The sequence below is a fragment of the Cryptotermes secundus genome, unplaced genomic scaffold, assembly GCF_002891405.2.
Source record: "Cryptotermes secundus unplaced genomic scaffold, Csec_1.0 scaffold618, whole genome shotgun sequence".
Classification (NCBI taxonomy): Eukaryota; Metazoa; Arthropoda; class Insecta; order Blattodea; family Kalotermitidae; genus Cryptotermes; species Cryptotermes secundus.
In genome coordinates, this window is record NW_019734973.1 from 331,585 (window position 1) to 350,843 (window position 19,259).

Genomic DNA, 19,259 nt, shown 5'->3' on the forward strand with positions numbered 1-19,259 from the left:
TTAACACAATACAGAAGGCTGCTTTTATTTTTGGAAATTAAAGCAAAAATAGCAAACAAAATGTATCATATAGACACAGATTTATTACAATTCACTGACAATGGTTTCCAAAAACCAGTTGCCTTTAAACAACATTGAGCAAAACATTGTGCTTCATTTAAGTGCTTAACTGTTATACATATGGGCATCACAATCAACTTACAACTTCTAGTACATATTTTATATACACATATAGACATTACATACAAACAGAATGGAAAACAAATATAATCATGAACTATACTAATAAATATCATTCCTGTTCTCTATTCAGAACCCAAACAATCCCAAAAATTATGTGTCTGCAGAAAATTATAGTCTCTTGATCGGGTGTCATAACCCATTAAGTGTACAACAATCTTATGCATCCTGCATACAAAAATTTACACTTTTGCTCTCTCCCCAAAGAGTGCGAGAGGTTACATTACATGTATGTTCATTAATTGCCCCAATATGCACAAAAAGATAAAAACACACATTGATTACAAGTATAAATGTTGTTCCCACTTGTTAACAATAATAACGTTATACTGTACACTCTGCAATTCTGATCTGCTGAGTAATGGCTACTGTTTCTTATCCAATAACCTAGTCTTAGTTAGAGAAATGATAACTGGTATTGGCAAATATAAGGACTACATGTTTCATCCATAAGGGAAATTATATGTTCAATATCAGTCAGTCATAAACAAGAGAATTAAATCACATAACATAATATCCAGAGAATTCTCAGAAGCATGGTTTGGTTATTTGCTCACTACATTGCTGGTGTAACACTGACCACAGTACTGACAGGTGACATGAATGGACACCACTACTGATCAGAAAATGAAAATGTGACATGCACTATTTCCAGCTACTCATATTCAGAGTAATTAAACATGACAGTCCTAAAGTATGCTAGAGTGTAGAAAAAGTCAAATGGATTAAATTTATAGCTTGAATTCTTATCATGCACATAGTACTAACAAAATCACTGTTAGTAAATCAATGCCAATTGTATCCAAAGTCTGTTATTTAATTAGTTGCTTTTTTAAACACTGCAGACAGAATGACAGACCTGTTATGAGCACTGGCTACTGCTCCTTCTTCACTTCAGATGAGGTTTTGACAGACCCAGCTTCTGGCAAATATTTAACATGGTTATGACTGGCACTATGTGCATCCATCTGAAACACGGTAATTTGCATATAGTTACTATAAATGATTTGGATTATTATACAAATTCTGCAACATTTCCTTATTATCACAGCTCCAAGTGGTGCAGTGATATGCTTGGAGAAAATTACTGCATAAGTAATGAGATGAAATTGGAGATGATATGACTTATAGCTATATGTAGAGGATGCATCAGGAATGAAGTGCGTTGTGACACAGCACACAAGTATCCCCCAACTTACATGATACTAGAATTCCAAGTAGTGGTTATGTAACTCAAAAACTGATCCTCTGTTCTGTTGCTCCTTTGTTTTTATTGCAAAATACACAATTCAATTAACTTCCATACTGTTCATTTTATCTGTTCATGAATCCCAATTTTTTGTTCTGGAGAAATATTTAAATTATTTTTCAGCCATAAAGCATTTCTGGCCAGATAATTCTTTTTCTGTTGGTTCAGTCAATCCCATCTTTAGTATGAATCTCTGTGATATACCTGACATCTCCCCTCTTCCAAAAGCCAATTCACATCACTCCAATCCGCTTCTCCTATTCTGGGACAGGAACCTGTTGGTTGGGCAATTTATGTTTGTGGGTCCCACTTTGTCTCAGATGTCTAGTGAAGATATACATTAAATTCTGTTTCAGTTCTGATCTTAGTGCCATACTGTGCTATGTAAATTTGGGAAGTTCAGTCTGGATGTTGCTGGTTGGGCTGTTGAGGCATTGGGCCCTCGTCATGTGGCTCTGTTGGGTACTGGGCAAAGTATATGCTGTTATAGCACATGATGAGGTATTTGATTTGTGTACTTCTGGGGAGGGGGTCACGGTATTGCTTAAAAATTTAATATGGTTAAATAGGAGGTTTTGTTTAGAGAATATGCTAGCCATTGTCCACACTGTATTTCTCACTACTGTATCTTCTGCAGATTCTAATTGCTTTCTGTGTTCAGTATCGTGCAAAGGAGAAATTTCTTCGTCACGTGAGGCATTGTTCAAGGCCATGTCAAGTGCTACCCTTGGTAGAACAACATTCTGAGACTAATTCTTGTTCTAACTGATTTATTCAGCTGTAATTCTGTATTATTTATGAAGAGTATGTTGTTTTTCTATGTTATGTTTTCAATCAGTATTAGCATAATCTTTAAGTCTGTCAGTTTCCTACACTTCATACATCTTCTTGTTACTTTGTATTTTCCTTCCTCTATGGATAGCAAAGTTCCTGGCTGACTAGTTTTGAGAAGTGTCAATGTTTATGTTCAGACACTCTGTTCATCTTAGGAGTGTGCAACATGTAACTGAATCAAAGATGATAAAGTGGGTCACTTATTCTTGAGTCTCAGTTTGAGCAAATTATGTACCACGTTACTTTTTTAGTTTTCTATGAAAAAATTAAATTATGAAAAATGATGTGAAATCATGTTAATGTAAAATTTGCATATGTTCTTATCACATGAAGTCAGAGTTTACTCGTATGCTGAATTAAGATTTTAGTGTGTACACTAAAATGTTAATAAAATGGAAATTTGGGTACAGATGATTGATGTGCGAGGTAATAAACTTGCATCCTAAAAACTGTATAACATGAAATAAAATTATATATTCTTTTACCAAATTTTAAGCATTTTAGGTTATCTGCAAAAATCTTCTATAAAACAAAAAAACAGTTGTTTCTCAAATATTTTTCCTAATGAGATTTGAACAGTATTTGTACTAATGAACACGAGATTCAGGGTTTGACGTTCTGACTGCAGGCAAATTCCAATAATAATAATATTATGCATTACCAGGGTCTTAACTAAGTTCTCAGAATTGATGAAGCCTACTTTCCTTCATATACTTTAAAATATAAGCATAGTGAAGATAAGAGGAACTATAAATTTATAACAATAAAAATTAGTGAGCCATTTCTATATGAAGTTTCTACCAGCACACAATCTCACTATAATATATTTGCAATATATAATTATAATATAAAACCTCTTATATTTTGTCTGTGAAGTATCTTTGTAACTGTTGACACATGCAAAATATTTCATACAGATTTATGTCGATACGTTTTTGATCTCTCTCCATGCAAAATTTCACAAACCTAGCCCATGTGGTTCAGTAGTAGTCGTCATCAAACCGAAAGTTAAACACAAATGTCACATGGCTGCCATGTAGTGTTTCTACATTCTACGAGAAAATAAATTAGCTCAAAATTTGCACATTTTTATTCAGTTACCTAGCAGACTTTCTGGGGTCCATATTAAGTGGCACTAGTGATGCTCCCACTTAAGAATATTTCATGGCCATTGTTTGTATTTTTGGTATGCAAATTTAAAATGTACAAAGGTGGGATGGATTCTAGTAGTATGATGTTCATACCAAGTTTCATAAAAATCTGTCAACTTATTCAGACATTTAGCCTAGCAGAGGCACATAGGAATGATCAGGTAGTGCTTACCTGTGTAGGACTGGATTGATTCTGAGAGGAGGCATGATGTTTACTGCCACCCCAAGAAAGTCGTTCAAGTCCCACCAACTGATATTTAAGTTTGACTTGTTCCTGAAGTTTCTGAGGTATTACCATTGATGTCGTCACTGTGTTTCCAAGGAACAGCACAAAGAACAATGCAGACAGCACTGGTACCTGTATACAGATATCATTTAAAACCTCTTGTGCAGAAGTTAAGAATGTGTGGATTTATAACTCTGCCTTCTCATACATTGTGATAGCATGGTGCTTAATTAAACAAAGAGAGAGCTTTACCTTCATAGTGCAGACCTATCTCTGATAAATTACAGAAGAGGCACCTGTTCTTCACTCACTTACCTTCCTTGTCAATATCACTACAGTAGCTAAACTTTAAAGGAGGAATGACACTTAACATCTTTGGCATTCTCTATTACATTCAGAATTGACAAGAATGTTTCATTTTCTCTATATATATATATATATATTACATAAAAATGTACAAAAATCTCACTGTAATGCAAAAATATCATTAACAAAGCACACAGATAAGGTCACAGATTCATTCATTAGAGGACAATAAAAGACAGTAATAGCTGATTATAATGGGATCCCAAGGAACACGAATATTTTTCCAATTCAGAGTTTTCTATTCAATGCAGATACTTCTAGATAAAAAAGTGTACAATACACATCCCATATATTTATGATCAAATCACAATCCAAACCATGTTAGGTGGGTACCTTGTCACCATGGCATGGCACATCTTCATGTTGTGGATGGAGGAGATGGCCTCCAGATAAGGGGGACAGGTACAAATATACTGAATAAGCAGTTGCACACAGCCAACACGGGATTGTCCTCCAGCTTGGAAGTTTCATATGGGGCTAACAACTCCTCACAATTAAAAAATTAGCTTTACACAAAATGTTATGAAAAGCCTTGGACCTGGACAGATTCTTTGGATAAACGACCTAAGCTAAGGGAAATGGACATGAGATTTGGTACATGGAATGTAAGAAGTCTGTACATGGCAGGTTTGTTTATGACAGCTGTGAAAGAAATAACAAATATAAGCCAGATTTAGTGGACGTACGGGTCCAATGGGGCAGAGATGGCACTGAACCAGCAGGCGAATATACATTTTCTATGAAAAGGGGAATGAGAATCATGAATTAGGTATAGGTTTTTTTTTTGCACACAAGAAATTTATAGCAGCAATTAAGAGGGTAGAGTTTGTTAGTGACAGGATGTTGTACATAATACTAAGAGGTCGCTGGTGATCTGTTTGCAGATTCCCACAATACTTTGAACAGGTGGAAGAATTACTACTTCTCTCAGTCATTGAATGTACACAGGGTCAGTGAAGTTAGGCAGATAGAAATATATACAGCTGAGCTATTAGTACCTGATTCTAGTTCTTTAGAGGCTGAAATTGCTATTACAAAGTTGAAAAGGTATAAATCACCATGCAGTGAACAAATTCTTGCAGAACTGATTCACGCTGGAGGTGAAACATTATGGTCTGAGATCCATAAACTCATTAATTCTGTTTAGAATAGGGAAGAACTGCCTGATCAGTGGAAGGAGTCTATTGCACTAATTCACAAGAAGAGGGATAAAACTGACTCTAGTAATTATTGTGGGTTATCACTGCTATCAACTTCATACAAATTTGTATCCAATATCCTCCTCTCAAGGTTAAGTTCACATATAGATGAAATTATTGGGGATCATCAGTGTGAGTTTTGACGTAACAGATCAACCACTGAGCATATTTTTTGCATTCATCAGATACTGGGAAAAAATGGGAGTACAATGAGACAGTACATCAGTTATTGGTAGACTTCAAGAAAGCCTATGATTTAGTTAGGAGGGAAGCATTGTACAACATTCTCATAGGGTTTGGGGTGCCCATGAAACTAGTCAGATGGTATACTAACTCAAAATGCGGAACAGTGATTGGGAATTTCAGGTAAGTGATAAATATTTGTATCTCACATCAGCATAAAACCAAAAATAGTGGCTTGATGCTGCTGTGACAACAGTGATGCTTCCATATTTAAAGTACCTATTCTAAATCAGAGATAAAGTATGACTTGGTTAGCAGTCTGTATGGGTTCCTGAAAGGGAATTACTGAGCCCTTGAATGCCAGAAGAAGCCATCCTCTATTATACATTTCTATCAAACAAAGCCTATGTGCCTGTACCTAAGTATGCAAAGTGAAAGAGGCACAAATTTAAACTTACCTGCCAGGTGGCTTCAGGATGGAAGATCAGCTTGTATAAAGTATAGGCATTGTAAAGCTGGTAAATGTAGCCTACATAAAGGAATGGAAGAAGGAAGCTAAGACCACGCCACATCCATGAGTGAAAACCTTCAATAGTGATATCCATGTTATGCCTTTCACCCAGAGCTTTTAGACGGTAGAGAACACCCTGCTGATAACGGAACTGCAAGTACTGGACCACACCTGTCAATACATATATAAATTAAATGTACATATTATCACGTGATAGTGAGTGACTATACGGGGTGTTTCCCGACTTTAGGGCATAACTGCAGGAGGTGATTTCCTAGGTCTTTGTGATCAAAAAAGTTCATATAAACATGTGTCTGATTTTGGATGGTTACGGAGTTATGACCGTTTTAAACTCAGAATAGAAGGTAAAGATTACTGACAATAAATGGAACAAAATAATAAACCAGCATAATATATGATATATTTAAAGTATGAATGTAAAGTTAACTTCGTGAAATTACCTTTAATTTGAATTGATTGGTGCTTAAAGCTGATTTTCGAAAATGCCACCTCCGGCAGCAACACAGGCTGCTGCTTGGTTGTGAACCGTGCTTGACATACCAACCCACCATGCCTTAGGTACCTCTCAAGTGTCGAGATAACGAGAATGCTCTGTCTGTAGCTGGCTAAAAATAGCGACCCATCAGATGATAAGACGCGGTTCACACGAGGGCGTGTACAGGAATGAAAAAACGGACATAACTCCGTAACCGTCCAAAATCAGACACATGATTATATGAACTTTTTTTATCACAAAGACCTAGGAAATCACCTCCTGCAGTTATGCCCTAAAGTCGTGAAACACCCTGTAGATGGGTTTAGATTGGTAACTGGATTTATTGACCACTTTAATATAGGACTTGTGACTACATATACTATAACAGCCTCACTGGTTTACACAGTTTATAGATCACTGTACCTGCAGCACCTTCTATAGACTGACTCAATAACTAACTCCCAGGATGGCTGCCGCCTCACACCAACCTCCTAGTCTTTGCTCCACAGATTCCATGACAAATGACTGCAACTCAGCTGGTGCCCTCATTATATAACCCCTTGGAATGGATCATGTAGAAAACACCGTTTCCAACAGTTCCTCTTTGTTGTGTATGGATTCATTGCCATAGGAACCTGTTTTTTTCATGGTTGCTACTTAATAATGGGTCGACATGCAACACTGCTCCCTCCTTAAGGCTATTTGTCCTGCATGGCCTACTGGTGTATTGCCATTTCTTCTTTTTCCGATTTGTGGGAGGCAAAAGATCCGAGAGTGGTAAATGCTCCTATATCCATGGCTCTTACGCTGTTGTTAGTGGTCTCTACTTTCGTTTCAGAGGGAGCTGACCCCTCTATAATGTCCAGTCACTCATTTTTCCAATTTTGACTGAAGGCTTTGCTTCATGATCTCCAGCATGAGAGCCTTCCTCAAGATCCTGCTAGATGTCTTTGGGCTTTTTAAACATAGCTGTTCCTTTAAGGCTCAGTCCCTTATCTCATTGCTGCATTCCTGGTACACTGTCTCCCCTTGAGCGTCCATCCTTCAGGGACTCCTCTTGCAACACTGTCCCTGCCTGGTCACTGATGACCATGTCCCTTGTGAGGTGCAGGAATGGCATGGCAGGTCATCTGTCTGTGGGCAGTGGCCAATTTCATCACCCTGGGCCCATTACTTTGGCTGTTAGCAGCACCATACAGCTAAATGCCAGTCCCCATACTGCTCCTTCAGCGCTTAGATAATCTCCACTGTCGCTTCTTCTTTAGGGACTTCCTGATGCTCCGCTACAGACTTCATTTCCTCTGAATCTAATCCATCTTTTCTGGACAGACCTTCATTGCTTCTCAGTAGGCCTTCATTTCTTTCCGTTGGGTCGTCATTTCTGCCAACATCTCCTTGTGGCTGGGTCTCATTTTGGCCAGCAGGCATTCCATCATCTGTTCCAACATTCATTCCATCTTTGTAGACTGACAATACAACTACACAATTCAATACCCGATCAATCTAATCTGACTTCTGACACCATTTGTCACATGTATGAGTATGACTATAGACAGGGTCTGGATTCGTGATCATTTTAGCATATGAATCATGACTACACATAAGTATAACAGCCTCACTGGGTTACACAGTCTACAGATCACTGCGGCTGCAGCACACATGGGTTTCTATGTCTTCCCTTCATAGACTTCGTCCTGCTGCATTTTGTGGCTTAAACATACAACCACACAACACAGCAGGAGGAAACACCCAGCATGACAAAAAACACAAATATGCGATTGGACTATATATAAAACATCAGATGTGCAAAATGCAAGCACAGCAGTCTCCACCAACAACTATAATTCAGTCAAACACCTGATGATGACCAAGGACAGTCAAAACATGTAGTGTACAATGTAGTTTTAAATAGGTTTAAAAGACTCATTGCATATATGTAGTAACTTTTAAACAAATATTTAAAGGAGTGTCACATGTAAGATGGAATATCAGATATATGTGTTAATTACAGTATATTAATAAATTGTCCGAAAAGTCCTCTTTCACCTGTCTCTTTTTAAATACAGATGATGATATTATAAAATGGCATAACAAACTAGCTGCATACATTTTTATATAAGTGGTATTAAAAAAACAAAAAGGCATGGTCACCAATTCTGGCTGATGACTAATTTTCCACTTGACATTCAAGAGTTGTCTTTTGAAGTTATGCCAGTCTCACATGGTCATGATCCATAAGCCTCCAGACAGAACACACTCTCTCTCTCTCTTAAATACGGTTTTCTTTATTAACCTATGCCCGGCCTGTGAGTGTTTAGGACAAATGGAAAAGACAGGAATAAATTAATTTTGAGCGCCAAGCAGAGGTGCAAGCCACAGCAAGGTGTCAGTGAATACTCATCCACCTTGTTTTGATGATCAAAACAGTTGTCTCACTGCCAATTTTAAAAAAAACCTGCCATTCCTTCATATACATCTACATGTCCATTATTAACTGGTAGTTAGATTACAGTTGTCTCAACAGAAGATAATCAAGGGAGATGTCCAGATGGTTAATCTCTAGGCCAAAATTTTAACCCAAGACTATCTACATAAAAGGCCGCACCATAGCTGAAGTGGTTAGTCGATGGCTTCCCACTGCGGTGGCCCGGGTTCAAACCCAGGTCTGGTCAAGTGGGATTTGTGGTGGACAAAGGGGTGCTCGGGTAGGTTTTCTCCAAGTACTTTAGTCTCCCCTGCCAATCTTCCTTCCACCAAATTCTCCATCATCATAATCACCCGGGGCAGGTACAATAGGGCAATCAGTGACTGCCGTGCCAAGTGAACCCAGTTGGACTCCACCCCCCCCCCAATAAGCGAATCTACATAAAAAGCAAGAGTGATACCCCTTGACCATGATATCGGTGTGTTGACAGTGATATTATATGGTAATTTCTCAACCACATGATATATAAGTTGAGCACAACAGAACACCATAAAAAATTCAGTGATTAAATTGCATAGCCATTTATACACAAAGCCATCAATATGGTCATTTGAACATTGACAAATTAATATGCACTCAACGGACACTTACTGATATAGACATTGAACCACATGAACTGTTCACGGAACTCATACCATGCCCGTGTGTTTGGCCAGATAAGGAGAACTCCTGATACAACTGTAGAGATGAAATGGTGCAAACGCCACCATCCTTTGATACGTGACCCATTCACCTTCAGGATGCTTTCACGTATTGTCAACGTGCAGTAGTACCATACCAACAAAAACATGAAGCTCAACTCGAGTGCACTTGTATGAAACAGAAAACAATCATAATTTATACCACTCAGCATTTGAATGTTTAGGACTGAAGGTGGAAGTACACAATGCAATGTACATTTTTGTACTTCAGTGAGATACAGTGAACAAATAATCTCTGAAAAATATGAAACATTACACAAGATTTATATTTAACCCTTTCTCTGTCAACCCCAATTACATATACTCAGTGCAAACCTTGGCAAATCCAGTACATTAATTTAGATTTCAATACACTTGCCTTTGGGAGTAATGTAGCAGATACCTTACTTTAGACAGATCTTAACACTGAGGGAAGCATCAAGGTCCTCTGGCATGTCAATAATATTTTTCGACACTATCCCAGAAAATTATGAAATCAATATTCATCTTCGCTTTATTAAATTCTGATCTTAACATCAGCAATGAATACACAAATATCATGTGATCAGAGAATGTTTAAATTCTAACAGAGATTAAAATGGAAATGACAAACTTTTCATACAATTTTTATTTATTTGTGGTTTATTTAACGACACTGTCAGTATCTCTGTCTATGTATCATCAAGTGGTATGATGGTCAGTGAACAATGAATTGGAAAGGATATGAAAGGAAGAAGTCATAACCCAATTGGTATTATTTTGACTTATTCTGCTAAATTAAGAAAAGGGAATTCATTGAGCATAAGACCTGAAATGTTGATACCAGTATTTATAACTTAAATACTATTTTAAGAACTTGTCTGTGCCTAAAATTGCAGCAAAGAAAGTGTGGCTTTTTTTTTTCTACAAGTAGAATGTATGAAAATTATTGGTAATATTGCCATTTGTTTAAATGTGTTACAAATAGAAGTATTATTTTTTTTATTGCTAGTGGGGTGGGACTAAGTCCCTTGTGCTGCAGCCACTTCTGGCCTATTGTACCAGCCCCAGATGATAGGTGAAGGTGATTGTGGAGCAATTGGTGGAATGAAGATTGGCAGGGGAAACCCAAGTACTCAGTGAAAACCTGCCCCAGCACCACTTTGTCCACCACAAAACTCACTTGACCAGACCCGGGATCGAACCCGGGCTGCTGCAGTGGGAAGCCAGCAACTAACCCCTTGAGCTATGGTGCAGCCTACAGATAGAAGTAGCATGACACAAGACAAATATAACAGCAGACAATACATTTTTGAGATAGAACAATTCTTTAATATCTTGAGAAGCTGTTTCCTTGTTTTAGTTTCATGCCCCTGTCAGCATAGAACTAAGTGTTAAAATAGATGACTTATAAATTAACCAGGTGTTGTGATATGAATAAGATAGGCAAAATGTAATCTGCTATGACAGTGTGGCTTCTGAATACAGAAACTTTGAAAAGTTATCAAAATCTTACTCATCCTCAGCCACTCTTGTAATCTGTTACAAGCTCTTCTGATTGTGACCATGACAAACGCTACACTGATTTATGAATTTGTTTCTATTTTATGTAAAATATTGTTGAGATGTAGCACTTAAATTGGTGATCAAATTTGACATTTCAGCTTTTCATGGTAATGTGTATCAAGGCTACTCATTAAAGGACATGTTGCCATGCAGTTTGGTAGATCAGTACCTACATTCTGGAGAAACCTAATGCCTCCATTTTCCCAAAGATAAAGATATTTGTACCTACTTATCAAACTACATGGCACCACACCCCAGAATACTTCAATCTTAAACTAAACAGAGTTTATTATTTATTTTGAAACCATCATTCTATTCTCTTTTCATATAAAACAATTATCTCACAAGCAAACAACATAAAAAATACTAAACCATGAAAGCAGTTGAAGAATGTCATGTTCCATTCCCAATTAACCGATTCAGTTATACTTTATCAAAACATAACTTGAACAAAGAGCACTCAGACTTTTTAATACTACTACTGCCCTCAAAACCTACTTTTTCAGTTGGTTAATTAATGACATTGCCACTCTTGAAACTATGTAACATCAAAGAAACCTACTGGATCAACTACAAACACCTCATGCATGTATTGGCATTTTAGCTCTATGGAATCACAACTTACTAAATCCTTCTCAACAGCAGTTGTAATGGTAATGAACAACATGATGTATGGACCTTCAGTTTTCAGGAATACACCACACCTATTCTCCTTACATGATTGCTAAGACTTTCTGATCACCTCCTGTCCTAAGTACAGGCTCACGAAAACATTTTCATAGTCCCTTTTCAGAAGAACCTCTTTGCCAAAATATTTTTCATTAACGACCTGATCAATAAAATCTTTTCAAGACCACCTGAACTCCAAAACATTTTTCATCACTCTTTTTACTAATCTGTTTTGTTCAGAAACAGCTGCATATCCAACTTATCACACTCTACTAGCTATATATAAGGACTTCCAAAACCCTCAAACACATTAACCCTAAAGATGGAAACTGCAATGCCTGGCAAAATGCTGGAGAACCTTCAACATTCTGCAGGGTGCATTCCTGAAAGCCGAAGTTGGGCATTAAACTCCAATCATGAAAACCTATGGACAAGTAAATGATATGTTTTTTAGATTATTACTTTTAATTTTCACCACCATCACCATCAGCACTCAACATAAATGAAAAAAAAAAATAAGCAGCTTAAAAGTTTCTGATGAAGGGAGTTTGCAATTACATATGCAGGATGGGGGGTTGACATTTGTTCTATGGTCTTCAATTCACATTACTTTCTTTTCCTGAGGCTTCTAGAACCACATTCTATAGAAATTTAAATTAATTACATGCACACAACAGTTGCTGGTATTTAGTGAGATGACTTGCTGATGAATAACTGAGTCTTCCTATGGGGGATTTTGTGCAGCATGTTCAAACACAGAGGGATGCAGTGTTCCTTTCTTTCCCAGTAAAACCAAATTATAAGGTCACTATTGGCATTAATAAAAGAACAAATAAAACACCACTAATTTCCATCTATTTATCAAAGAATTATGTGACATCATCACAATGATAGATATTTACAATACATGAAAACAAAATACTAACATGTTTTTATAATCTCCTTTTATTACAGTTTGAATTCAAAACTCACCGGAAGTTGGTGAAAAGATTCACAACAGAAAGTATAAAACCAATCATGCTAAGAATTAGCTTGAACTTTTCATACTCATCCTTGTAGCGGAACCTGAAACAAATGTCAGAGCATTAAACAAATTACACTATTTTATATAACATTCATAAACTAACATGGAAGATAAATAAATATAGCAGCAGTACAAGGCAAAGAGTACCTATTGTGTGGCATGACAGGAATCACTGGCTATTGTGAAGACGATGGAACACATCCAAAAATACCTGTATGGACAAAAATTCCATGTGTGCAACAACCACTTCACCCTGACCTGTCTCTCTGGTGTCGTGAACCTGGAAGGGCAGTCTGCTGGGTCCATCTCCAAGAACATGGCCAAAGACAGAAGCACACCAACGGAGACGTTCTCCTCCACACCAACACAAATGCACTCTCTGCCAAGAAGTGGAATGTCAGGCAGTCTGAAGGTAAAGTTATCACTGCTGCCACTGCATATGGTTCAGAGCATGCTGCATCTTGAGGAAACAGCTCGATGATGACATGGTGCCAATTCTACGGGAAGGGCTCAGAAAACGTCCAAAGAAAACGCATATAGTTGGATGCAGTCCTATCTGCAGCAGTTACCGGGCTCATTGGAACTTCCTAACAATTACAGACAACATGCTAAGGGGCCACTGGGGATCAGCTGATGGATGGTCCAAGACAGTCCAAATAGTTCTTCCCAGAACCAAGCTGAAGGAAGTACTGGGGAGCTCCAGGGAAGTTCTTCAAGAGCACATCTGGCTGTAAAAAAAAAAAACCCTAGACAAGATTAGTCATGAAAATTACCAGCTGCATGCAAGAAGCAATGTTGAGAGTAGGCACCAAAAAAGTCACACCTGAAGAGCAAACCGAGGTCCCCAAACCCGGGGCCTGATCCACCAGTGTAATATCGAGGATCTGTTGTAAAGAACTGTCATGAAGTCGCAGGACATTTCCAGAGAGCAAGGGATGATTTGCACAGACTAAAAGACATCACTGATGACAGACATTCTGGTGATCAATCTATTCTGCCACTTCAAGTTCCCTAAGGGAACTGCATAGCAACCGAGACTGGAGTTTCAAGTCACAACTGCTATAACAGGGAATCTACAAGACACACACCACTCCTCTGCATTCACAACCAGAAGGCATGGTGGAGTGATACCTAGACTGCTGGACAGCACCTAATATAGGTTTTGACCCATCAGAGAGACCAGGACATGAGGCTACTCCTCTTCCTGCTGGCCTAACGAACACACAGCCCCAAAACTACAGGAATGACGCCTGCCAGCACAGTGTTTGGGAAACAGCTATGCCTAACCTACATCTTGAGGCTCCCCTCAACAACGAGCAGCCAATGACAGACTACATGATGGACCTCATGGAACAGGTGCATGACATCAGTTATTATGCCTGTCAACCTGTGAAGATGGCCAGCAATAGGCTCGCTATGACTGCCTACGTGACTTAGTGGGGTTCTACGGAGAACACTCAGTCTGGGTGTACTGCCTGGCCCAGACCAGAGGCAAGTAGCTTAAGTTGCAGCCATTCTGGGAAGGCCTGTGGACCTTCCCAGAAGAGTAATCACCTGACTCAGGATCCAGTGACATTCTGGTGCAAGGATAAAGATGGTCCACTTGGCCAGACTGGCCATATCTAGGAGCTACTTCAGATGAGCAACCTAAAGGGCGCAGTGTCGAGAAAAGAGAGTGCAATGAGATTGTGTCGCCTGTGTGCACCTCTCGTTCTACTGACTAACTGAGATCCCCCTTCCAGGAAACTCTCGCCTCATGAGTTTGTCAGCTCTTCATTATCAGTGCTGTGCAGTTTAGTGATTCAGATGAGTGGAACAGAAATTAATGTACAGAACTATAAGGTTTATTATGGACTCTATCCATCGTCTGGTATATGTAAGACAAAAATCCACAACGTTTCGGAGACTGGATCTGTCTCTGTCCTGGGGTGGATGGGGCAAGATAGACCTACTCAGTTGGGCCCGTTAGAAAATCTAGTCTCAATCACTGGACCACCTGAGGACGGAGACAGATGCAGTCTCCGAAACGTTGTGGTTTTTTGTCTTATATATACCAGACGATGGATAGAGTCCATAATAAACCTTATAGTTCTGTACAGTAAACACCATCATCAGAACCCTTTAAAGTCTATTTAGAAATTAATGTGTTCCTCGGTGTTTAGTTCAGTGTAGTTAATCAATGAGTGAATGAGCAGTTGACTAGTTCTCAGTACACAGAAGCTGAGTGGTATAAAGTGCTGTGCATCTTAGTCAAAATAAGAGTGAGTACAGTATTGTGACCACTGATGCAGACGTGAAGTAAGAATAAAGAACCAATCTCAAAAGAATGTGTGGTTGTGTGTGACTGCAAGTAAAAAATCCCAACACCACTGAAGGGACTCCAGACTGCAGCTAATCACCATTGACTGAAATATTATGGGTTATTACTAAGTTCCGTTTAAAATTCTGCAGAAAGCAAAAATAGCATTCAGAATTCAGAACCTGAGTTAATTTCTTCTATACCATTCATATTCAACTAGATATATTGTTAACTTTCTGTCTGCTAGCTGAATTTACAACTACAAAGGTTATGACCAACCTCAGCAGCAGAATCCATGGTAAACAGAATCCCTTGATTTTGATCTCAAAAATATATAACATGCCCTTACCTATATTCCCAAGCACTTTGGGTTGGCTAATATACATCAAGGGGGTTAATGGGGTACATAGCAGAAGACACAAAGGAGGCAGCGCAAGTGCTGTTATCACCAACATTTATTCTTTCCATGGGTGGCGTGTAAGGCTGACAACCTTACCACCATCTTTGAGCCGATTGTCTAGAAAATGTGGGACCCTCAACGTCTCACAACCCTATGGGCTTTCACGGCCTGTTACAGGGATAGCTTTACTTAGTTAGTTAGTTATTTAGAGAGGGTGGGTTTCCCCATGCACCGCGACCAGTTTGATCTATTGTGCTTCCCTCTATGATATTCTACCAGTCTCTATACCCTACCGATAAATGGTGCGTACCATCAGTCCTGCCAAGCAAGCAAGTTCGGCCACTTGCTTAGCAGTGTCTATAATGCTTCCCCCATCTATCAGAGGCCTTAGAGACTATTGTTGGGAGGGAAACGTCCTGGAATTTGGCTCAGTGATCCCCTTTGGGGATATGAGGTTCTTTTACGTGCCGTAAAGTTACGACACGGGACACACAGCTTAAAGTCCCTCCTGGAGGACTTGTTCCCTGAATTTTTCCGCCCTAAAAAATTCGACGACCTCCACCGGGTATTTGAACCCGCGTACTACGAGTCATGAGGCGGGAACGTTACCCCTAGACTACGGAGGCCGCTTATAGCTTTACTTACTTAATTACTTTATGGATTTAGTATGATATTCTTTACAAGGATATTGTTAATGATGGCTAGTTAAAAAGCATAGATTGTTTCCCATTGGTATGCTGTTCATAAACTTTCACAAGGATCAGTTGATGTCTGCAACATCCATTTAAATTTTTGAAAAAGGACCCAGAGACAGACACATACAGTTAATTTATAGGTTTCAAAATAGGGAAGTCCATTCTATAGAATCATAAAAATAAACATACAATACTAACACTACATCACGAGAGAACTATGTACATTCAGATTTTGATTTCAAAGGCACGATCACCATGTATAAATTATAGGCTATAAGGCATACATTATATAACCTGAAACATCAGAACATGACATTTAACCTTTCTTATCTATATACATACTACTAGACACTCTAAAAACATCTACATTACACTAAACTTTACCATAAAAAAGCAAGTAAAATAAAATAAATTAAATGTACCCTAAAAGGGCTAAACTGCCATATGCTTATTCCCTGCGACATGAGTACATGTATATAAATTCTCATAAGTAAAGTGCATGATATCATGCGAAATCAGTGTTTGGATCAATAGTAGCTCATTTTTTCTCGGGAGTTTTCTTTAACCCATAAAACAATCATAGGAGAAGTACATGTCTATCATTTCTGGGCCCAATTTTCATCTGATCATAGGTATACATACTTGTCATTCTTGTTAAGAATGGATACATTAACATTTCCAAGAATTATCTTCAAGTACAGTCCATTTTGTTTGGGTAAAGACTGTTCCATTTCATGTAACTGAGCCATCCGTCGCAATAAGTCTTTTTCGAGCCCACGGATAGCATCCTGTTTTGCATCATTTGTGCTGATATTTCTGGACAACCTGACACAAAGCAGAATCTTTATTAACGTTACATAAAATAAACAATTTAAACACATCAAACAAGTCTGATGTCAGTAGTAGAAATAACCTAATGTATTCCTCTTACGTTTTAATGGAGCGATTAACAATTCCAAGACGATATCTCTGATGATTAATTCCTTTCATACATTTCGCCTGGAGATCGCCCACTTCTTCCAATTTGTTAATATATTCTCGGTTTAATTCCTAAAATATTCAAGCAACAAAAATTATATTAAATCTCATCAAAGATACAAAGTTCAACATCTGAAATTGAACTTAATCAAGGTCAAGTGAATGTGCTATTACTTATATAAGTACTATTATGGACGGGATCAAATACTGCAGAAATTATTTTAAGGTGCAATTACAAACATTTAAATGACAGGAATAATGTTAACATTTCATGCAATAACATTCTCTTCCTCAGAAACATCATAGGTACACTCACTTCTAAAACCTTATACTCCGCACCAAGATCTGAGAAATCTTGAACACAAGACTCCACATCACTGAACTCCATACTACAATACAAAATTAGTTCATTTGTTCAATCCTACGGGTCTGCAGGAACATACACACATAAGTGAGGAGCAATATGCCCCATACAGGACTACTCCGACAATGCGAACGAGGCAAACTATATGAACCACGGATCTCGATAGGGACCTACACCGATGTTCTAACTGGCAGCCACGGAGTGACTGGCAATCACGGCGATCGCGGCAGTAATATTGCGGAACAGCTGTTACATATGCAGGATGTCAGCACAGATTACTAAGCAACAAGGGTAGACTATGACGACTATGATGAGTTACTAGCACGGATTACTACCCCACCCCACGACGAAGAGGAGGCATAAATTATAACCACTCACATGTCTAGGACAAAACAAAATTCTTGGTCATGGAGTTCAAGGGTACCTGACGCCAGGAATAACTGTGCCGTCGGCTAGATCGAGCAGCAGCGTAAGCGACCAACATGAATTGATTACTAACTAACGTGAATAACATAAGTTGTGATGGATGTGCAGCTGAATGTTTTTGTTCGGCAACGAAGCCTCCGTGACGTCATAAAAGCAATATGCTGCCATGTAGGCCTTGTATTCCCTCGTTCGGATAATGCTGTAGAACGCCTGCAGCCACTGCCGAGAGCTCGGTCGGTAAAGAGGTTAACTACTATCGTATTTGTCTTAGTCATTTATCGATACCGCTTCTTAAACAGGAACAATTCTCAATTCAAACATAATTAGTTAGTTAGTTATTGGAGAGGGCGGGTTTCCCCAGGCACTGAGACCTGTATTGGTCCATTGTGCTTCCCTCTATGATTTATACCAGTCTCTACATCCTACCGGTACTGGTGCTTACCATCAGTCCGGCCCAGCCAGCGAGACCGGCTCTACTAGCTGAGAGGTATCTATAATGCTTGCCCCATCTACCAGAGGTATTAGAGACTGCTGTTGGACGGGAAACGTCCGTTAACTTGGCTCAGTGACCTCCTTAGGAGATACGAGGTTCTTTTACGTGACGTAAAGCTACGACACGGGACCCACGGCTTAAAGTCCCTCCCGGAGGACTTGTTCCCTGAATTTTTCCGACCTTAAAAATTCGATGACCTCCGCTGGGTATTTGAACCCGCGTACTACGAGTCATGAGGTGGGAACGTTACCTCTAGACTACGGAGGCCGCAATTCAAATATAATACTTTCAAGATGAAGTACAGAATGAACTCTGTCTTCTGAAAGTGGAATTCTAATATACTGACATGAAAGAGACACATTAGCAATGTGGGGAAGAGATGCTGCTGAAGTTCGGAATATGTTTCTTGTACATAATCACTGACTGTAGAATATGACAATGATATTGTTCGAGTACCAGAGTTTTGAGACAAGTACATGTGGTTTCATGGTAGTTTCTGTTGCTGCACTGCAATTTCTTGGCATCAATGTCACTTTCTCCAAATTATGAAAAATCTATTGATGCTCACATCAATGGTTGCCACAAATATTCTTCTAGTAATTCAATAAATTCTCTCTGCTGACTTTCAGGAGCCAATATGGCAGAAGAGTGTTATGTCACGTGACTGATCACAGTTACGGTTAAGCTGATATGCCATTAAAATAATTGAAGCATATTGTCACATGTTTGTGACTGGACACGGGGTT

The 19,259-nt window shown here is 38.7% G+C and overlaps 1 protein-coding gene across 1 annotated transcript; it reads right to left on the reverse strand.

Annotated features, from left to right (window-relative positions):
• On the reverse strand, positions 1-17,896 carry LOC111869130 (transmembrane protein 120 homolog). The gene is made up of 8 exons (XM_023860366.2): positions 17,547-17,896; positions 17,184-17,302; positions 16,895-17,077; positions 12,807-12,899; positions 9,532-9,749; positions 5,907-6,130; positions 3,647-3,832; positions 1-1,208 (listed from the first exon to the last, which is right to left on the reverse strand). Exons 1-8 carry the CDS (start codon positions 17,616-17,618, stop codon positions 1,116-1,118), a joined length of 1,188 nt encoding a protein of 395 aa, XP_023716134.1. The 5' UTR covers positions 17,619-17,896; the 3' UTR covers positions 1-1,115.
• Between the last annotated feature and the right edge of the window lie 1,363 nt (positions 17,897-19,259).

What these genes read in the sequence shown, in the direction of transcription:
- LOC111869130 (XM_023860366.2), bottom strand. Translation starts at nt 17,618, where the DNA reads ATGGAGTTCAGTGATGTGGAGTCTTGTGTTCAAGATTTCTCAGATCTT. An exon ending in ATCCTGAAGCCACCTGGCAG is followed by an intron (nt 3,833 to 5,906) that starts GTAAGTTTAAAT and finishes ATCTGTATACAG; the next exon opens with GTACCAGTGCTGTCTGCATT. An exon ending in ATCAATCCAGTCCTACACAG is followed by an intron (nt 1,209 to 3,646) that starts GTAAGCACTACC and finishes ACCGTGTTTCAG; the next exon opens with ATGGATGCACATAGTGCCAG.